This window comes from Callithrix jacchus, chromosome 9 (assembly GCF_049354715.1).
Source record: "Callithrix jacchus isolate 240 chromosome 9, calJac240_pri, whole genome shotgun sequence".
Lineage (NCBI taxonomy): Eukaryota > Metazoa > Chordata > Mammalia > Primates > Cebidae > Callithrix > Callithrix jacchus.
Genome location: NC_133510.1, coordinates 43,752,531 through 43,775,166, shown reverse-complemented (window position 1 = coordinate 43,775,166; position 22,636 = coordinate 43,752,531). Strand labels below are relative to the sequence as shown.

General features: G+C 37.5%; 1 protein-coding gene across 1 annotated transcript in view; it reads left to right on the top strand.

Annotated features, from left to right (window-relative positions):
- Positions 1-1,127: 1,127 nt before the first annotated feature.
- Positions 1,128-22,636, top strand: part of SMCO2 (single-pass membrane protein with coiled-coil domains 2) — a 31,839-nt gene continuing 10,330 nt past the window's right edge. The window contains 7 exon segments of the mRNA XM_035255989.3: positions 1,128-1,240; positions 5,064-5,207; positions 7,189-7,288; positions 9,803-9,927; positions 10,583-10,701; positions 10,704-10,731; positions 18,044-18,131. Of these exon segments, the coding sequence (XP_035111880.3) occupies positions 5,074-5,207; positions 7,189-7,288; positions 9,803-9,927; positions 10,583-10,701; positions 10,704-10,731; positions 18,044-18,131 (594 nt within the window). The 5' untranslated portion in view covers positions 1,128-1,240; positions 5,064-5,073.

Below are 22,636 nucleotides of genomic sequence, written 5' to 3'. Positions count from 1 at the left end.
GGCAACAGAATGAGACCCCATCTCAAAGAAGAAAAAAAAAAAGAGAGAGAGAGAAGAGTTTGGCGGAGTAACTGTGATAACCCAATCTGAAGTGTGGTCTACACAATGGTGCTTTCGGGCATGGTCCCTGGAACCAGACTAACTGGATTTGGGTTTAAATGCAAGAGCCCTTCCTTTTCAAAAGGTGGTAAGAATTAAATTGGTAATATATGTAAAACACTTGGAGAACTGCCTGGCACATCTGTAATCACTCAGTAAGTAGTAGCTATACTATGATGTGATTATTTTGTGATGGAACTAGTCATTTAAGAATTTTGTGATTTTTCTTAATGAAATATGAGGTCATGCAGGACACCAAAGGTAGCAAATAGTCATGATGTAAGGTGGGGACTGCAGGCTGGATACTAGCCCAGCAGGGACTGTGGGAGGGCTGTTGTTGGAATCTGGTTCCTCACTAGGTAAAGCGTGCAGTATAGACTACAGGAAGAAAGATGACACATCTGAACTTGAGTTTTGTCTGAGGAAATGCCCAGGGTGATAACGAGACCTAAGATATTGCCATAAAAAATCATGACAACTATTTATGCATTCATTCCATTCCTTTGACAACATTTTTTTGAGCACCTACTGTGTGTCATCCACTCTACCTGAAACTCCCTCCTCACCTGGTGCCTTTAACTTCTCAACAAACCAATTAGGTAGATCTTAGTAAACCAATTTTTCAGAAAAAGAGATTAAATTTTGAGTCAAACCAAAATGCTAATAAATGGCAAAACCAGGTTTCAAACACTGATGTGATTCTAAAGTTTATGTTTTTAAAAACTTCTGTATTTCATCTCCATTGTGGTGAATGTTTTTGGTAGGTGAAGAGGAATGTCTTAAGAGCAGGGGCTTAGGACTTGTAAGGTCAGACTGTTAGGCCCTTCCCATGGGTGCCGAGTTGACCAAGAATAATAGGAGAGGATGTGATACAGTGGGAAATGTGTAGCTGTCCCTGAGGTCCTGGAAGATGGTGAAGATGTGCCAGGTAGAAGACAGGCAGAAGAACACTGCACACCTAGAATCTTGTGAGAGGGGATTGCATGCACCGCATTCCAAGAGGAATGTCATAAAGGGAAAGTCCAACCACACACTTACCTGCCTTGGTGTTCACCACTCTTAAATGGCTTCCTCTCTGCCTTCGGTGTTGAGGAAAGGAGGCTATAGCACCACTGGAACAGGATCACAATCCCCTCACAATGTAAGTGATTACATCAACTGTCTTTTAAAATAATTGATTGCTCCTTTTGACTCAGACTTGTGCTTCTCCAAATGTGTAATTTGAAAGGCTTTTATAGGGCATGGGGGAAGGAGGAGGGATTCCCTCCAGTTGTAACAAACAATCCTAGAAAGCCAATGGTATAAACATACAGGAATGAAGACAAGAGGTGTAGGGAGAAGAAGAGGGAGTCTATTTTTAAAGATCTAGAGTGTGAGTAACTCCCAACTTTCATATGTGTATGAATTACCTGAAATCTCGCTAAAAGGCAGGCATTGGTTCAGTGAGTCTGGGTGGGACCTAGTGTCTGCATGTTTAGCAAACTCCCTGGAATCGCTGAGGCTGCTGGGCTGCAGACACACTTGAGTAGTAAGGACTTGCACTATGTAATTAATCAAATGTTAGCTTCAAAAGATGGATTGTTTGTGAGGTAAGACGGCTGTTAACCAACCCATTAAGACATACTGGGCATTGATTTTATGCATTATTTATAAATAGTAGTATAACTATAATAGATGATTGCAAAACTTCAGAATTTGCAGGTTTTCGTCCTGATTTTTACCATTTTCTAGCAATAACACTTTGGACAAGTCCTGGGTCATCTCTGTGTTTCAGTTTCTTCCTCTGACAAAATAGAGGTAATGAGATCTGCCATAATGAGATCTGCCATGGTTGGCTAACCATAGGGTAATTGTGAGCGTCAGAAGAAACAGCTTAGTGAAAGTGCCCTATGAACTGAAAGTGCTGCATGTGTGTAAGCATTGCTTTTATGACTGTGTTATTTGAAGTTAAACAAACCTTACTAATTGCTCCCATTTCCACTGCTTATATTTTAATAAATTGATAACATTAGCAGGTGTTTGCTATTTACCTGATACCATGTTAAGTGCAATTTTACTCCTCACATCTCTAATAATATTAGTATTACTAATGTTGGCCCCATTCCACAGATGAAAAAATGAGCCCCCCCCACCCCATAAAATAAGATGATGCCCAGCTGTGAAGTGTTGATGCTAGAATTCGAACTCAGCTGACTTTCCAATTTAGCTCTTATTTACTGCTTTCAACTGATTGTAGCAAACACCAAGCATCATAGGAGAAGGTCATAGTCTAGAACAGGGGTTGGCATGCTTCTTCCGTAAAGGGCAAGATAGTAAACAGTTAGCCTTTCTATGCCGAATGATTTCTCTTGCAACCATTCAACTCTCTCATGGCAGTGCAGAAGCAGTCATAGACACTTTGTAAAGGAATAAGTGTGGCTGTGTTGCAACAAAATGTCATTTCTAGAAACAGGTGGCAGGCTGGATTTCGCCTGTAGGCCACAGTTTGATGATCCTTGCTCTAGAAAGTTCTGAGTTGTCTGCCAAGTGTGGTGGCTCATGCTTGTAATCCCAGCACTTTGGGAGGTCAAGGCAGGTAGAACATGAGGTCAGGAGATCCAGACTATCCTGGCCAACATAATGAAACCCTTTCTCTACTAAAAATACAAAAATTAACTGGGTGTAGTGGTGCGTGGCTATAATTCCAGCTACTAGGGAGGCTGAGGCAGGAGAATCGCTTGAACCCAGGAGGTGGAGATTGCAGTGAGCCGAGATCATGCCACTGCACTCCAGCCTGGCAACACAGCAAGACTCTGTCTCAAAAGAAAAGAAAAGAAAAGAAAAGAAAATTATGAATTGTCCAATATGGTAGTCGCTAGGCACATATGGCTGTAAACTCAGTTCCTTAGTTTCATTGGCCACATTTCAAGTGCTCAGTAGAAACATGTGGCCAGTAGCTCCTGTATGGAACAGTGTAGAGAACATTTCATCAACACAGAAAGTTCTATTGGAGAGCCCTGGTCTAGGTCATCTTTGGAGGTGGGAGGTGGGAAAAATCTTTTTATCAGTAGCTGTGAGGACATGGAAGCTCTGAGTCCTGGCTTTACTTCTTATATCTGACTGTAAGTAAATCACATCATCTCTGAGAGGCTCCATTATCACATGCATAAAATGGGGATAATACCCTCTGTATCATGTTGTTGTGAGAACTGAATGAGAAAATATGTGAAAGGCATGTTGTAATCTGTAAGGGGCTGCACAGACATAAGCCATTATTAGGATTTTAATTGTTACATAAAATGTGAGAGAATGTATGGAGGCAGAATTTGGGTAGGTGTCTGAATTGACAGAGCATATTTTCTTTGAAATCACTCTTGGGGAAGCCATTGAGATAGAGGTCAGAGTGTTGTCAAAATAAGAAAATTTTATTACTTTTATGGTATTCTATTTTTTGGACCAGAAAAATAGTAAACAAGTCCGATTTCAGTGTCGGCTCGCCTTTCAGAGCTTGGAATTCCCTTTGTAACGCTCAACACCTTCAGGAAATGGACAAAACTGTCCAGATAGGGGCTGTGATAAAATTGGCAGGCCATAGTGACCTTCGTGAGGGAGATCAAAGGTTTATTCTTTGTCACATTCAAAGTTAAAAAGAATGGCGCCATCACCATCAAAGGTTCTAGTTCTGTCCTCATGTTTCTCTTTCACAGGGGCCCTGTTTATACCACACAGGTCAAGAACAAAGCTCAATTCTGCCACAGAATGATTGACCAAGCCATGTGTATCCAAATAGTTTTAACATCTCTGATTCCCAGGGCCTCCCTCCTCCCGGTTCTTCCTCCTGGTTGCTAGTCCTAGTTATAAATCACCCTTGCAGAAAAATGTCTTCTCTTCCCATGAGTCTGTCATCCCCTCTGTCCCTCAGGGTCCTGGGAGCCACGCCACCCTCTAGTTCTAGGCCAATCTATTGCTATCACTCACTTGAATATCCAGAAGAGAAAGTTTCTTCCTGTTTGGCCTGGACGCACCCTACTGATTTCTTCGTATAATTAGGAGTTATGTTTTGCATCTATCCTTTCCCTACAGCTTTTCATATGAGCTTCTCAGAGCCTATCTCACATGTCTCCACCTTCTTTCCTGTCTCCTTTCCGTGTTATTTTTCATGCTACTTAAGTACTCCAGTGATTCACTCCTCTGCTCTCCAGAGAACACTTACCTATCAGACTGGAATGAAGGTTCCTGTTCTTAGATACAGCTGATGCTAGTGTATATTAGTTAAACCTTTTGGAAAGCAATTTGGAAATATTTGTCTAAATCCTTAAAAATGTGGGCAAACCCCTTTGACCCAGTAATTCCACCTCTAAGGAAGTATCTTAAGTAATTAGATGTGCACTGAAAATTACTAAACAAAGATATTCATTACTGCATTACTTATACTACTGAGCAATTAGAAATAACCTAGTTTCAACAATAGGAAAAGAATAAAACAAACACCAAATTTAGAAGCAGAAATAAAACGTACTGGAATATTAACAGTGCTTAAGTCTGGATGTCTCTGGGGTTATCTCTGGTTACTCTGAAGTACCAATGATTTTACTTTCTTCTTTTGCCTTTTTTACTTTTTACAATATGCGTATTACTATATAACCAGAAAGAGATTATAAAAATGAAAGTTCCTATTCTTCCAGGCTGGTTATTGTATATTCCTCTGTTGTATTCTCCTTTGAGCATTCAAAATGCACATTTACCGGCTTAGACACTTCTCTTGAGGTGTGTCCTTGGAGATAACCACACAGGACTTTCTCATATATACTTGAGAAGAGACACCTAAGAGCTTGCTTTGGGGTCCCTTACAATGAACAGCCTGTTTGGAAGGGTATAAATTCAAGCCAGACGCCCTGAGGAAGACGTCAGCTGGTGTCAGCCAAGAGGATGTGGTTGCCAATCCTGCCGTAAAATCCTTCTTTTTGTGGTTATTGTCCTTACAGTGCCAGGGAAATGACTCTCATGCCCACAAATCTAAATGAGGAAGTGTCTCTGCAGATGAAGATGGACTGCCAGGAACAACTGTTGACTGAGAAAAACAGTGGCTTTTTCCAAAAGCTCAATGAGACTAAAGGCGCAATGCAGGAGTAAGTCAGAACTGAGCTTGCAGAAGCAGTTTCTAGGGTCCCAACTGTAGATATTCTTGAACCAGTGGTATGCAAATGATGATATTTCCAGGTTCAGGGTCTAGGTTGGCAGTCTTTCCTATAATTTATCGCATTTTTATCTCAGGAATATTTACTATAGTAGGCCTTTGGAGAAGCTAAAGAGGCCCACAGTCACAAACTGGCCAGATACCCATTTTAAAAAGTTGTCCAGATGCTAATCTCAACCTGGGAAAATATGTTGATTGTTTTGTGGCTTCACTCTCTTTACCTGCTAAAGATCTAAGCCATTTAAAATACTTTCTGGCATTGACGGAATACAAACAGTGGTATAAACCCATATACACATTTGCTAGTCCATGTTAAAAATGCATACTAATTTAGCTGTGATTAACAACCTTTTTAAGTAGGAAAACATTTTTAAGGAAAACTATTTTCCAAGAACCCCTCATATGGCAAGAAAGCTACTATGATATCAAAGATGTTCTTAAATGCATTTATAAGTTATTGAAGATAGTATCATATGCATTTGAAAACTTTGGGCAGCTTTTCATATACACCGTATTTATTCAGTCTATAGAAATCTTCATAGATTCTAGGATCCCCTTCTAAGCAGGATGGATATGAAGTGACTCTCTCTGGACCCTGACAACACCTCCACCCTCGGGGTTCAAGTCCCGTAGACTGGGAACTACATTTATAGACACGTATCACACATTTACTGTGACCCTTTCGAAAGCATACGAGAGAGAACATATAGGCTCTTCAGCAAAATATTAATAACAACAGTCTGGTAGGGAATGGGCAAAGGCTATCGGCACCCTTATTTTAGAAAATGAAATAAAAATGAGTTTTATACACATAGGTAAAGATACTCAACCTCACACAAAATGAGACTAACACCAAAATGAGATACAAGTTTCAACATACCAAAGCGGCAAGGATCAAAAACTTCAGTAGCACATGGTTTTAGACAGGAGTGGGAAACAGGCACTCTTACCATTTTTGCTGAGAGTGTACCTTGATTCCACCTCTTTAAAGCATATTTTGATTAAAATCTATCAAAATTTAGAATATACATATCTATTTACCTAGAAGTTCTACTTGTAGGGTTATTGAATAGATATGCTGCACACATACACAACAACAACATATAGATGTAAGGATATTCATTCCAGCATTGTTTGTGATAGCAAATGATTGGAAAAATTCTACATGTCTGTTAATAAAACTAATTGGAAAATTATCATACAGCCCCGTAATGGAATACCATGTAGCCATTTTAAAAATGAAGGAGCTCTGTATGTACTAATATGAAATGGACTCCAAAATAGGTTATTAAACAAGAAATTCAAAGTACTTTTATGCACAGAATAGACTATATAAATATACCCCCTAAATATATTTTAAAGGGTCTATTCTGTAATATATAGAGAGATCAATATAGATATAGATGCATGCGTATGTAAACATCTCTGCTTATTTGTGCATAGAATCTCTGTTAAGAATAAAGAAGAAGCTAATAAACATTGTGGAGAAGACAGCTGGGGGTGGAGATCAAGAGGGCATTGTAGACCTACTCTTCACTGCCCATGATTTAACCATACAATGTTTTTAAACTCCACTTTTTAAAACAGGGTATTAATTTGCTTATTTGTTGATTTTGCACAATCATTCATGCATACATATGCGCAGAGCTGCAGTTACTTTGGAATTTAGAATCTCACTGTTAAATACTTTATGGATTCAGCCAATTATTACTTATCCAGCCCTTCTGTTTCTACTTTATGAGATATATTATGTGAGATGTTATTCACACAGAAAGAACTCAGTACAAGGATAGCAGGTGCTCCTTGGGGCTGGGAAAGTTCTCAGTGTTCTCCCTTTGGAAAGGAGTAGGGCAGCCCCAAGCTCTGGCCCAAGAGTATAATAACAGCCTCTGTTTGGATTGTGTGGCTTGCAGTTTGCTAAAGGAAATTATCGAAATGGACCACATCTTAGACAGATCAGATCATGAGGACGACGCTACCTCTGAAAACCCTCAAACTGACTTCCTTCACAAGGTAGACACTAAAAATGGGTAAGAGAGACAGTTAAATGACACAATAGGTTGAAGAGAAGAACTTCACACCGTGTATCTCAAAGTGGTAAGAAACTGTTTGAGGGTTTCCTCCTAATTGGTGCAGAACTTCAGAGCTTGGAACTAAGAGGGATGCAGGGGATGACATTGTTTCTACTGGATGCTGCTGTTACCGTATGAGGCCCTTACTAGCCTTCCCATGAAAAAAAAGTGAATTATATGTTATTTTTATCCTTTGGAATTAATGAAACAACTGTGACATTTCTCACCTTTGAGCAAATCACCATATGACCATACATAAAAATCACCCCCTGCTCACAGATTGTCTTCCAATAGAATTCAGCTATTTCCGAATCCTTCTTCTTCAAGCATCTGGGCCTCCAGGCCTTCAGTGGCTTGTGGCTACATAACTCTGGTCTCTTGTCTTCATTCTCACATCTTCACATCCTCACATCCTTCATCTCTTCTCTGTGTCTGTGTCTTCTCCTCTTCTGTCTCTCATTAGGATGTTTGTCATTGGATTTAGGAACCCATTCAAGTAATTCAAGATGATCTTATCTCAAGATTCTTAATTACATCTGCAAAGACTCTTTTTCTAAATAAAATAATATGCATGGGGTCCTAGTTCTATATTAGGACATGGACCTTCCTGTTTGGGGCCACCACTCAACTCTCTATACTGTATGACCTTGGGCAAGTCACTAAACACAAATGGCCACACAAGAATGAAAATAAATAATGCACATGAAAGTAATTTGTAAAGAGTTACATGAATGTTAGTTATTTCTATTGACTTGGCCGGTAGTTTACACAGACATTTAAAAAAGAGACTGATCTATTCTCCCTCCTCCAAACTTTTCTCCTTCCAGTTTAAAAATAGTTCTGAGTTTAACCATTGTGGAAGACAGTGTGGCGCTTCCTCAAGGACCTAGAAATAGAAATTCCATTTGACCCAGAAATCCCATTACTGCATATATACCCAAAGGATTAAAAATCATTCTATTATAATGACATATGCACACGTATGTTCATAGCGGCACTGTTTACAATAGCAAAGACCTGGAACCAATGCAAATGCCCATTGACGATAGAATGGACAAGGAAAATGTGGCACATATACACCATGGAATACTATGCAGCCATACAAAATGATGAGTCTGTGTCCTTTGCAGGGACATGGATGAATCTGGGAACCATAATTCTCAGTAAACTGACACAAGAACAGAAAATCAAATACATCTTGTCACTCATAGGTGGGTGTTGAACAATGAGAACACATGGACACAGGGAGGGGAACATCACACACTGGGGTATGTTGGGGGGGCCAAGGGAGGGTCAGCAGGGGGTTGGGGAGGTCAGGGAGGGATAACATGGGGAGAAATGCCAAACATAGATGACGGGGGATGGAGGCAGCAAACCACATTGCCATGTGTGTACCTGTGCAACAATCCTGCATGATCTGCACATGTACCCCAGAACCTAAAGTACAATTAAAAAAATATTTCTGCTTAAACACAGGAAATTCAGATCAAACTTCTTCAAAGGACAGAAGAAATATTTTATAAATAGTTATTAAAGAAGTGTTCAAGGATAAATTATTGTCCATTTTTGCATGCAGAGACTTGAAATGCAAGAACATGCCTTAGATGTTTTTCCAGAACAAGGGAAAGAATATAGAAACAAGTAATTTTATTGATCAAACTGATAGAGTAGGTTTTTTCCCCCAAAATCTTTGATATGAAACAGTTTAAATAAAGGGACAACTTAGAATTATGCAATGGTTAACCATATTCCCACACCTGTGATTAAAAATCTTTCACATTTGTCACATTGGCTTTATCTTTATACATATAAATAGATGAAAGTTTCTGAACCATTTAAAAGTAGGTCAAAGACAGCATGATACCTCACTTCTGTTTACTTCAAAAAGCATCTCTGAAAATAAAACTTTTTGCTACAAAATACGGTTATTACATCTGGAAAAATTAGCATTAATATACTAATCTTAATTCTCTCAACATTCTAATTTCTTTAATTGCTCCCCAAATGTCCTCTACAGCCATATTTTTAAAACCAGCATCCTAAAAGGTCTATGCGACATGTGTGTTTTTCATATCTCTTTTGACTCTCTTAATATAGAATAATCCCACCACCTTTTCTTTTTTATGACATTGATTGTTTTTTGAATAGACCAGAACAGTCATCTAATTTGAGTGGAATGTTGGAGTCCATGGTCAGATGGAATTCAATTACTCATCAGGACTGAAAAGAGCTCTGCATGTGGACACTGATTCTTTTTATGCCCTCGCCCCAGCCTTCCTCTATAGACAGAGCAGAAGGGCATATCTGCTTAGCTTACAGATGTATCAGAAGGCTCCAGTCTCAGAGACGACTGTATGCTTGATCCCAGAGAAAGGGGATTGGGTAGGGTTGAAAGAACCACCACATCTTGTAGCAGCCTTTTGTTCTGCTTTCCTTCCATCATCATTTTTACCAGGATATGTTGGAGCTGGAGGCTGAGCATGACCAGGACCTGAGTGAACAAGATGAGCAAGGAACAGATATTGAGGACTCTCAATCGTCTACATCTCTGCAGTTTTCAAAGAAGAACATCCTTGAATTGTAAGCCTTGACACATGCAAGAGAAAGCATTTAATAATGTGTGGAGGGGAAAATGGAATTTAAGCAGAGAACTTAGGGAAAGTCTGGAAGATTTAAAATTCATCTATGTCTTGAACCATAAAGCACTCCTGTGCATAGGTAACTACCTACATGATCTAGCAATAATGTGGAGTAAGGACATTTTAGGGATATAGACAGAGCATGGGAAAAAAAGAAAGAGAAAACTCTTCTTTGAAGCCTGAAATTAATATATATTTCAGTCTTCTCAGATAATATTCTAGATAGGAAACTATCATTATCATTAAGAGTATGTTGTAAAGCCCTTGGGTCTTTTCCCTTTGTATACCTCTCCTCCCCCACCGTGTTGTAACCTCTGTCTTAATATCGGTATTTAATATTCATTCCACACAGGGAAATTAAAAATATATCTTTTTTTTATTAAACATAAAATATGCTTTGTTTCATCAAGTCTTTTAAATATCTGTTAAAGCGGATATCAAATAAATGCCCAAACTTCTTTTCCTGAGGCTTGTATATCCATCTGGCCAAGGATGACTAAACAGAGCAACTTGCTATTCAAAGGAAGAGTGTTTCAGGCTATGTGAGTTGTTTCCCATTTTCTGCTTTGAAACTGATCATCATAATATTTCTGCAGGTGTCTAAAGGACATGCTCCTCAAGCTAAACTACTGGAACACAAAGATAGGTCTCCAAGTGAAAGAACTTGGAGCTGATTACATAAATGGAATGGAGAAAATTGAAAGTATTGTTAAAAAATACATGAAATAGAAAACACAGTGAAGAGGTAATTGTAGGGTGTTAGGGGTTAGTCATAAAATAGCAGAAAGTTTCATAGCTTTAAAAACTTAAGAAACTTTGGGCTTAAGATGATAAAGTCTTTAGGACTAGAAGTCTTATGATTAGAAGCCAATGTCAACATCTCAAATATTAACTCCAAGTTATCTGTATCTTTGTTCTCTCATCTCTAGAAGATCTCTCTCCTACATTGTTTCTTTGAGTCTGTGTTACTAGTATCAGAGGAAGGCCTTTAGGTCTCCAGTCATCCAGGGGTTATTCAATATTGTCTAAACCAGCCTGCATGTCATAGAAAAAAAATGCAAAGTATATTTGCTAGTGTATCTCTGAATTTAAATGAAAAAGTTTAAGATTTTTAAAAAAAGGATAAAATAAATTGTTATTTATCTAGACATCAGTATAAAGAGAATGAGCGTTGGAGTCAAAGGGACCCAGGTTTGATTCCTGATACTGACATTTTTGGGATAAATTAACCAACCTTTTGAAAGCCTCAACTTTCTTCTGTGAAAGGGAACTAATAATAGCTACTTCACTGATTTACTGTGGAGAGTCAGTAAAATGCTGTATGTAAAGAACTTAACACAAGGCTTGGTGTATAACTATTAATGAAAGGAAGCTATTCTTAGAAATAAATATCTCTGGCCTTCTGAACTTTCCTACTACATCCAAACTATTTCCTACAGCAGGGCTACTCTTCTCCTAGCTGTTTCCTCACCTTTCAGTTAAACCTCTCTTTACAGAGGCCTTCTTTTGACCATCCTATCCAAAATGGGCTTTTTTAAAAAAAACTTCCAAAGCATTTATAATATTCTTTAAAAAAATTCTGTGGTTTTATTGATTCAACACCATAAATTATATTTTTAAAAAATAAGGTACGATTTACGTACAGTAAAGTTATATTATTTAGCATACAGGTCTGCAAGTTTTGAAAAATGCATACAGTTGTGCCATCACCACGGTGAAGATATAGAACATTTTTTTCATTGCAAATCCCTCATGCTCTACTACAGTTAACCACACTCCCCAGGCCAAGCTGCTAGCAACTGCTGATCTGTTCTCTATCCCTATTGTTTTGCCTTTTCCATAATGTCACATAAATGGAGTCATATAGCATGTAGTCTTTGAGTCTGCTTTCTTTCCCTTGGTATAATACATTTGAGTGTTATCCATGTTGTTGCATGTATCAGTAGTTGGATTCTTTTTATTGCTGGATAGTGTTCCATTATATAAATATACCACATTTTATCCATTCACCAATGGAAAAAGCATGTAGGATTTTAGGCAATTATAAATAAAGATTCCATAAACATTCATGTATAAGATTTTGTGTGAACATATATTTTAATTTTTCTTGGGTAAACAATCAGGAATGGGAATGCTGGGTTGTATCATAAGTGTATTATTTGTATTTTTAAGAAACCACTGAATAATTTTAAAATGGCTTTCAAACAGTGTATGAGAGTTCCAGTTGCTCTGCATCCTCACTAGCACTTGATATTATCAGCTTCTTTTTCTTACTGCAACCATTTAAATGCATTTCAATTTGCATTTAGCTAATAACTAGTGATATTAAACATCTTTTTATGTGCTTATTTGCCATAGGTATATCTTCTTGGATGAAATTCTGTTTATCTTTTACCCATTTTGAAAATTGGGTTGCTGGGTTACTTGTTATTTATAGGTTGGTGTGTTCTTGCTTTTCTAGTTCCTTAAGGTGCATCGTTGGATTGTTTATTTGAAATCTTTCTACTTTTTTGATATAGTTGTTTATTGCTGTAAGCCTCCCTCTTAGTCTGGCTTTTGCTGTCTCTGATAAGTTTTGGTAGGTCTGTGTTTTCATTTGTATCAAGCAATTTTAATTTCCTCCCTTATTTCTTCCTTGACCCATTGGTCATTCAGGAGCATGTTGTCTAATTTTCATACACTTCTATAGTTTCCAAAGTTCCTCTTAATATTGATTTCTAGTTTTATTCCAAAGTGGTCTGAGAAGATTCTTAATATGATTTTGATGTTTTAAAATTTGTTGGGACTTGTATTGTGGCCTAACATATGGTCTATCACAGAGAATGTTCTATGTGCTGATGAGAAGAATGTATATTCTGCAGCCATTGCAGTAAATGTTCTGTAAATATCTAAATGTTAGTTCCATTTAGTCCAGAAAGTGCAGTTCAAATCCAATGTTTCTTTGTTAATTTTTTGCCTAGATGATATGTCCAATGCTGTGAGTCTGGCATTAAAGTCCCCAACTGTTATTGTATTGAAGTCTGTTTCTCCCTTTAGATCTAGTAATATTTGCTTTATATATCTGGGTCTTCCAGTGTTGGATGCATATATATTTAGAATTATTGTATCATCTTGTTAGATCGTTTATCATTATATAATACCTTTTTTTGTCACTTTTTACAGTTTTTGACTTAAAGTCTGTTCTAAGCATAGCCACTCCTGCTTGCTTTATATGATACCCTTCTTTGTCTCTTTTTACAGTTTTTGACTTAAAGTCTGTTCTTAGCATAGCCACTCCTTGCTTTTGATTTTCATTTGCATGAAATATTTTTTCCATTTCTCCACTTTCAGTCTATATGTGTTTTTACAGTGAAGCAAGTTTCTTTTAGGCAGCATATAATTGGATCATTTAAAAAAAATCCATTCAGTCACTCTGTATCTTTTAAATGGGGAATTTAATCCATTTATATTCAAGATTATTATTGATAAGTAAAGACTTATTCCTGTCATTTTGTTAATTGTTTTCTGGTTGTTTTGTATATCCTTATTTTGTTCCCTTATTGTTTATGATTGCAGTTTGATGGTTTTCTGTAGTGGTAATCTTTGACTTTTTTCCCTTTCTCATTTGTATATCTATTCCATCAGTGAATTTCATACTTTTGTGAGTTTTCATGATTGTAGATTTTGTTCTTTCACTGCCAGATATAGGATTTCTTTAAGAATTTCTTGTGGTGATGAATTATCTCAGTTTTTGCTGGTCTGGAAACAACTTTATTTCTCTCTCTCATTTTTTGAAAGATAGTTTTGCTACGTATAGTATTTTTGGCTGTCAGTTTTTTTCCTCTCAGCACTTTGAATATGTCATCCCATTCTCTCCTTGCCTATAAGGTTTCTGCTGAGAAACCTATGTTAGTCTGAGGAGTGTTCCCTTATATGTGACTTTTGCTGTTTTTAGAGTTCTCTCTTTTTGACTTTGACAGTTGGCCTATCATAAGCCTTGGAGAACACTTTTTTTTGATATGAATCTATTTGGGGTTTTTTAGGTTTTCTGTATTTGAATGTCTTTATCTCTTGCAACACTTTGGAAGTTTTAGCTATTATTTTGTTAAATTGTATTTTTTCATGACTTTGCCCACTTCTCCTTTTGGAACTTCTAATATCCAAATATTTGGTTTCCTTATGGTGTCCCATATGTCAGGTAGGGCTTTCTTTTTTCTTTTTTATTCTTTTTTTTTTTTTTTTTTTCTTTTTTGAGATGGAGTTTCGCTCTTGTTACCCAGGCTGGAGTGCAATGGTGCAATCTCGGCTCACCGCAACCTCCACCTCCTGGGTTCAGGCAATTCTCCTGCCTCAGCCACCTGAGTAGCTGGGATTACAGGCACACGCCACCATGCCCAGCTAATTTTTTGTATTTTTAGTAGAGACGGGGTTTCACCATGTTGACCAGGATGGTCTCGATCTCTTGACCTCGTGATCCACCTGCCTCGGCCTCCCAAAGTGCTGGGATCACAGGCTTGAGCCACCGCACCTGGCCTCTTTTTTATTCTTTATTCTTTTTTTTTCTGACTGGGTTATTTCAAAACAACTGTCTTAAAAGTTTAGAAATGTTTTCTTTTCCTTGATCTAGTCTATTATTGAAGCTCTTCATTGTATTTTTATTTCATTCATTGAATTATTCAGTCTCAGAATTTCTATTTGATTCAGAGCATGAATTGTTTTCTTGACTTTTATGTAGTGCTTACCTGTGTTCTCTTATAGCTCACTGACTTTATTTAATATCAATGTTTTGAATTCTTCTTCAGGCATTTCATAGACTTCCTTTTCATTTGATATTACTGGAAAATTATTTTACTTGTTTGGAGATGCCATGTTTCCTTGCTTTTTCATGTTTCTTTGGTTCCTACGTTGATGTATATTTGGTGTAATAGTCACTTCTTTCAATTTATGCATTGGCTTTCATAGGGAAAGATTAGTTTTTCCTAAAGCTGTATTTATAGCATTAGTTGGGTGGGTGACTTGGCTTTGATTATTGGTGGGTGGGCACCAATAATCTATCAATAATTCTATCATCTGATCATTTATAATACTGCCTCTATTTTTTAAGTTTTTTTTCTTTTTTAAGATAGAGTCTCACTCTGTCACCCAGGCTAGAATGCAGTGGTACAGTCTTGGCTCACTGCAACTTCCGCTTCCTGAGTTCAAGCATTTCTCCTTCCTTGGCCTCCCAAGTAGCTGGGTTTACAGGTGCATGTCACCACACTGGCTAATTTTTTTGAATTTTTAGTAGAGATGGGGGTTCACCATGTTGGCTAGGCTGGTCTCAAACTCCTGACCTCAGGCAATCCACCCACCTTGGCCTCCCAAAGTGCTGGAATTACAGGTGTCAGCCACTGCACCTGGCCTTTTTAAAGCTTCTTATCGATTTTAGCTTCCTGCTTATTTGCATGTCTTGTAATTCTTTATTGAATGCCAGACGTTGTAAATTGTACCTCATTTGGTTTTGAGTATTCTTGAGACATTTGTGTTTACACTTAAATTTTGAGCTTTATTCTGGAACACAGTTATTTAGAAGTAGTTTGACCCTTTTGAGGCTTGATTTTCATTGTTGTAAGGCAGGACCAAAGCAGCCTTTAGTCTAGGTCTATTATGACTCTACTACTGAAACAATACCTTCTGAGTATTGTACCTGATAACTTGTGTATTACAAGAGTTTTCTGCTCTGGCAATTATTCTCAGCACTGCTTGATCTTTAGAGACTGTTCTGTCCACTTCAATCTGCTATGATTTCCCTCTCATTTCAAATAGTTTAATCACACTTGTGTGCTAATCAGTGTCTCAGCTGAAGGACCAAGTGGGATTTTCTCAAGTGGGAAGATCTCTGGAGCTTCCTCTCTGTGCAGCTGTCTACTGTCTGGCACTCTGCTGGGCAAATCTAATCTCTAGGGTCTCCTTGAACTTCTAACTTCATCTTCTCAACTCATGGAGACCACCAGCCTTCTCCTGAATCCCCTTTCTCTGACTTGAAGTTCAGAAACTCTTTCCAGGAGTAATCTGAAGTAACTAAAGAGTCAATCTCACCTGTGAGGGGCCCATATCCTGCATTGTCTGTTGTTCAACATCTGAAAACCATTGTCTTATATATTCTTTCCATTTTAAAATTGTTTAAAATAGGAGGCTAAGTCCAATTCCTATTACTCCATGTTGATTGAAAGCAGAAGTACCCAAAACATTAATAATATTCTCAATGGATTTTCTTGTCTGCCTGCAAATCCACATTACATTATTATCTCCAAAAGGAAGAAGACCTTGCTTATACTATTCTCTATTATAATCATCAGCATTTAGCACAATACCCATCACATAGTAAATACTGAACAAATATCTTCTGAATTAATGTTATAAAGTATTTGGGCCAGAGAGCTTTACAGTTTGCAGAGATCTGTAGACCAAAAACTAGAAGGTGAATATGAGACTAGTCACATTCTTTATTAATTCTCCTCCTATTTTCTTTTTTAACCCTCTTTACCTATATTTCCATTTTGATTTTTAACTTTTTATTTTGAAATAATTATAGATTCATAGGAGGTTTCAAAAATACATATACAAGGAACCCTTATTTTCAGTATTCCTGAATAGCAACATCTTGCCCAACTTGAGTACACCATCAAAACCAAGATTTTGATATTGGTACAATCCAGAGAGCTTCTTCAGACTTCACTGTTTATACATGCACTCATTCATGTGTGTGTAGTTCAGTGCAATTTTATGAGCTGTGTAGTCTTGCATAACCATGACAGTCAGATCCTCAGCTGAATCATTTCATAAGACTCACTTGTGTTACCTCTTTATACAGACATTTCCTCCCACCCATCCCTAACCCCTGGTAACCACAAATCTGTTCCACATGTCTATAATTATGCTATTTCATGAATGCTACATAAGTGAAATTATGCAGTTTGTTCTTCTGAGATTGGCTATTTTTTTCGCTCAGCATAATTTTTTTGAGGTTTACCCAAATTGTTGCATGTGTTGATCTTTCTCTCCTTTTCAGTGCTGAGTAGTCTTCCATGATATGAATCTACACAATGTGTTTAACCATTCATCCAATAAAGGACAAATGTGTAATTTCCAGTTTGGAGCTATTATGATTAAAGCTGCTTTAAATATGCATGTATTATGTGAAATAAGTCTTCATTTCTCTGGGATAATTACCCAAGGAAGAAATTGCTGGGTCATGATAATTTAGTTTTAAGTTTTGACTGGAACTGCCAAACAATTTTTCGGAGTGGCTGAAACCTTTTGTATTTCCACTACCAATTTATGAATGATCTAGTTTTTCCACACTCTCACTGGCATTTGATTTTATAACACTATTCTTCTTTTCTTTTTTTTTCTATTGTGTTAAGTATGTAGTGATATCTCATTATAGTACTAATTTGCATTTCTCTAATGGCTAATGAGTCTTGACTATCCTTTTGTGTGTTTATTTGCCATCTAGATAGCCTCTTGGTGAAATGTCTATGCATGCCTTTTTCTCATTTTCTAATTGGACAGGTTTTTTAAAAATGTTTTTTAGAGATTTTTATGTATTGTAGATACAAGGTCTTTGCCAGATATATGCTAAGCAAATATTTTTCCCCATGTGTAATTTGTCTTTTCATCCATTTAACAGAATCTTTGGGCAAACAAAAGGTTTTAATTCTGATGAGGTTTAATTAGCAATTTTCCCTCTTATAGATTATGCAATTGATGATAAGCCTAAGAACTCTTTTCCTAATCCTGTCCCCCAAATTTTCTGTGTGTTTTTTTTCTAGAAACTTCATAAAGTTACATTTTAATCCTTTTAATTTTTAGCTCCTGTGTCCAGTTAGGCTTAATATCTCTTTAGTATTATGTAGATTACTTAGAGTGCTTTTAACTTTTTAAAATTTCCTTACTGTCCATTGCAATACAAGCACTACCCAAGCATCCTTTTATATGAGAATGGTGTTTCAGTTCTGAAAGATCAAAATTACCCCCTCTATTGAGTGATTTTTCTTAATCTGCAGGGCTTAGTCCATTTCTTGGTCTGTTTGCAGTTTATTAAATGACATGCTGACCCTAATGGGCCAAATTGAAAAGCTGGAGGACAAGGAACTTGACCTTGATCAGCAGGCAAACACTGAGGTAAGCTAGAGATTTGGGTAAGAATGAGAGGCTGGGGATTTCTGTCACTTCTTCTCCTACCACCCTACAATCTTTTTCTTGTTATTGCCTATTGTTTATTGCCTATTAAACAACAGGCAATAATAAGAAATAAGACTCATAAGCAGGAGTGTTCTCTGGTGGTTGCTTCTGAGCACCCATTTCCTGAGTAACACAGCTTTTCTCTAATGACACAAAAGCCTAGACTTTTCTACTTTACCTAGAAACTCAGTTATCAAGAAACTCTATCTCGATGCCACCTTAAGATGAGTACCTTAGTGAAGAACTGTTTTTCTTAAGCTTTGTATATCAGCACCTAACAGTACAGAGAAAATATCCAGGAAATAAATATTTGTCAAGAATTGCATCCTTAGAGTGCAAGGGATCTACCTGTGTTTGTCTTGGATGCCCCATGAATAGTTCATCTGTTGGTTTTCACAATCTCCAAAGTTTTCCTGATGTTGTGTCTCCTCGCATTTCTTACAGACTTTTCTCAAGGAAAGGTTTAATTTTTTTTCTTGAGACAGCTCACTCTGTTGCCCAGGCTAGAGTGCCATGTCACGATCTCTGCTCATTGCAATCTCCACCTGCTGGGTTCAAACAATTCTCATGACTCTACCTCCTGAGTAGCTGGGATTATGGGTGTGCACCACCACGTGTGGCTAATTTTTTGTAATTTTAGTAGAGTGGGGTTTCATCATGTCCAGGCTCATCTCAAACTCCTAGCCTTAAGCAATCTTGGCCTTCAAAGAGCTGGGACTATAGGCATGAGCCACCACACCCAGCCTAATGTTCCATTTTCTTAGTAATAGAATATTAGAACTGAAAGGTAGAGATCAACTTATGACACAAGTGGGACTTCAGAGTCCTGCCAGATAGTTTTTCCGCTTTGAAGAAAGGTCCCTGAAAAAGAAAGAAGTCTGTTTCTAACAACCTTTTTTAACTGAAATTGCCAGCTTCAATTTTAACTCAAGCCCAAGAGTTTAAATTGAGTGGATTTTGGAAGCAGTGAAAGAGAAAAGTCTTTTATTGTAGGAAGGGATTATTTATTTGGACCTCTTACATATTAAAAGTCATTTACAGATCAGTGCAGATCTATAGCCTGGGGGAAAAATTATATTTAACTGATATAGTCCAACATTTTGAGTCACGATCTCATTTTGCATGAGTTGAAAGAGTTTTTTTCACTATCTTTGGGCTTTGGAAATTGCGAACTATAAAAAAGGGAAGAGGACAAAGGCCAAGAAATATTCTACTTTAGAAAATTTCTTCCAAAAGCCAGCTGTTAGTATTACAAAAATGTAGATTTCAGTAGCAGGTGGGGGTAGGGAAGGAAGAGTATTAAAAGACTGAGGAGAAAGATAGAGAAACACACACATAAATGAAAGTGAGATTTTTTTTTAGAAGGTGGGGCTTGGGATAATACGCAAGAGGAAGGCATCACATACATATATGGAAATTCTCTATGCTGGAGATACACAGTTTTGTATACACATCAAAAGCTGCAACAAAACAGGCGCAGGCTTAAGAACTAGAAACAATCCAAATATCCGCCAGTTGCCATGTGGATAAACGGCAGTACATGTATGTGATGGAATACTACTCAGCTATAAAAAGGAGCAAACTTCTGATTGATCCAACAACATGAATGAATCTCACATGCATTACACTAAGTGAAAGAAACCAAGGAGGCTGAGGCAGGAAAATTGCCTGAACCCAGTAGGCGGAGATTGTGGTGAGCCAAGATCGTACCATTGCACTCCAGCCTGGGTAACAAGAGCGAAACTCTGTCTCCAAAAAAAAAAGAAGCCAGATTCAGAAGACTACTTATGTACTTTGTGCTTCTGTTTACATAACTCTGAAAAAGGCAAAACTGTAGGAACTGGAAGTAGATTAGCAGTTAGTTACCTGGGTTTAGTGGAGGAAGGGGGATGGGGATTGATAAAGGGATATAAGGAAATTTAGGGGCTGATGGAAATATTCTATATCTTCTTGTAGTGGTGACTGCACAACAGTATGCATTTATCAAAATTCATAGAACTGTATAATTTAAAAAGTGAGTTTTACTGTAAGTTATATCTAAATAAATGTGTCTTCAAAAAAAATGCCACAAGTTCTGTCTCAAGAAGCCTACAGTCTGATGGAAAAGGCTATATAAAAAGAAATGCAGTAATATATATAAAGGTGAAGCTTTAAATTGTTGGCTGAATGTGGTGACTCATACCTGTAACCCCAACAACACTTTGGGAGCCAAGGGAGGAGGATCACTTGAGACCAGGAGTTTGAGACCAGCCACAGCAACATAGCAAGACCCCTATCTCTACAAAAGATTTAAAAATTAGCCAGGCATGGTGGTGCATGCCTGTGTTCCCAGCTGCTTAGGAGGCTGAAGTGGGAGGATCACCTCCTGGACTCAGGAGGTCAAGGCTGCAGTGAGCCGTGATCAGTGAGCCACTGCATGCCAGCCTGGGCAACAGAGTGAGACCCTTGCCTCAACAAACAAACCAACCAATAAAAAACAAAAACAACAAAATAAATAAATGAATACATTTGTTAGAGAAACAAAGTTAGTAGGAATGGCTGTAGGTTTACTCTGATGAAGGGGAAAGTGGAGATTGTTAGAAATAGATACAGGAACAGCAGATAAAGTGGGAAAATTAAAGGAGAAATAAGTTAATAAAATTAAAATAGTATCACATGTATTGGCTCACTTATTTGCCATAAAGAAATGGAATAGCTAAGAAAGGCATGAAAGGGGAGGAGGAAATATTGGTAAATTTATTTTTTAAAGCAAAACAGAAACAAAAGTATTTGAAAGAACTTCAAGCTGCAGAGAGGACTTTGAGGTGGCCTTTGGGTGTTATTTGGCCTAATATTGAGACCCCATGCCATGAAACTTTCTAAAATCTCCATGTGGATTTCTGGACTTTCATTCAGAGACTGACCTTGTCCCAGTTATCTTTGCAAAGGGCTATATGAAGATGTTTACTCTGTAAATAGACTAGAATACCAAATAAAAGGTGATTGTCACAGCACAGCTCCTCTCTAAATAATTAAACCACCCAATTCAGGGACTGGTAATGAATAAATGTGTTAAAAAAATAGGTATACTGTGCATCCTCCAAGTACCTATAAGCTACTTAAGGATAAATATTTTTGTTACTTATATCCAACTAGCATGATGCCTAGCTCAGGGGCCACTTACATAGGATGTGGTCAGTAATATTTTGTTGATGTAATTAATGTTGATTTTAGAGACTGGTACCCAGGATAGTTATGAAAGGAAAAAATCCAGCTTCTATTAAATCTCAAACTTTATTTTCTATCATAAATGACGTTTCTCCTAAAAATCATTTGTTTTGTTTAAATTCCACATATCATTCATTATGACTTTTCTTTCTTTGGAGACAGGGTCTCACTCTGTCACCCAGGCTGGAGTGCAGTGGCACCATCATGACTCACTGAAGCCTTTACCTCCTGGGTCCAGGAGGTGATCCTCCCACCTCAGCCTTCTGAGTAGCTGAGACTGCAGGCACACACCACCACACCCAGCTAATTTTTCTTTACTTACTTTTTTTTTTTTGTACATATGGGTTTTCACCATGTCATCATGTCATCAGCCCAGGCTGGTCTTGAACACCCAGACTCAAGCAATCCTCCCACCTTAGATTTCCAAGTAGACAGGACTACAGATGTGTGCCACCCTGCCCAACAATTTTTAATTTTTTGTGGAGGTTGGGGGTCTCACTATGTTGCCCAGTCTGGTCTTAAACTCCTGGATTCAAGCATTCTCCTGCCTTGGCTTCCCAAAGTGCTGGGATTACCAACATGAGCCACCACACCTGGTCCCAATTTTTGTTTTATACTCCCTTTATTAAATGGGACATCATGAAAATGTAGAAAGCAATTAGAAGAATTGGATAACAAATTTGACAAGGTAGTGACAAAATGGTTTTACAATTAAGGAAGAAAACAGTGCTTCAAAGAAATCTCAGATTTAGAGAATTTCAGGGAATGGAATCTAAAATTCAGTGAAAGATGTACTCAGAATTTTAGATTCAGAAGGGAACTTACTGTTGCTTAGTCTGTACCCTCATTTTCAGAAATGAAAAGTGTGACTCAAAGAGATGCAGTGATGAAGTGACTTGCCCATATTTCCAGATGCAAAGAACTGGTCTTGCACTTATTTCCCATTATAGATATATATATACACACACACACACACACACACACACACACAAACATGTACACATGTATTTTTTCTTCTAAAAGAAGTAAGGCATGCTGATTATATGTATGTGTGTGTGTGTGTATATATATATTACATATATAATTTTTTAATATATATAAGCATGTGTATATATATTACATATATATAATTTTTTTTTGTGAGATAGAGAGTCTCATTCTGTTGCCCAGAGATCAATGGCACCATCTCAGCTCACTGCAGCCTCCACCTCCCAGGTTCAAGTGATCCTTGCACCTCA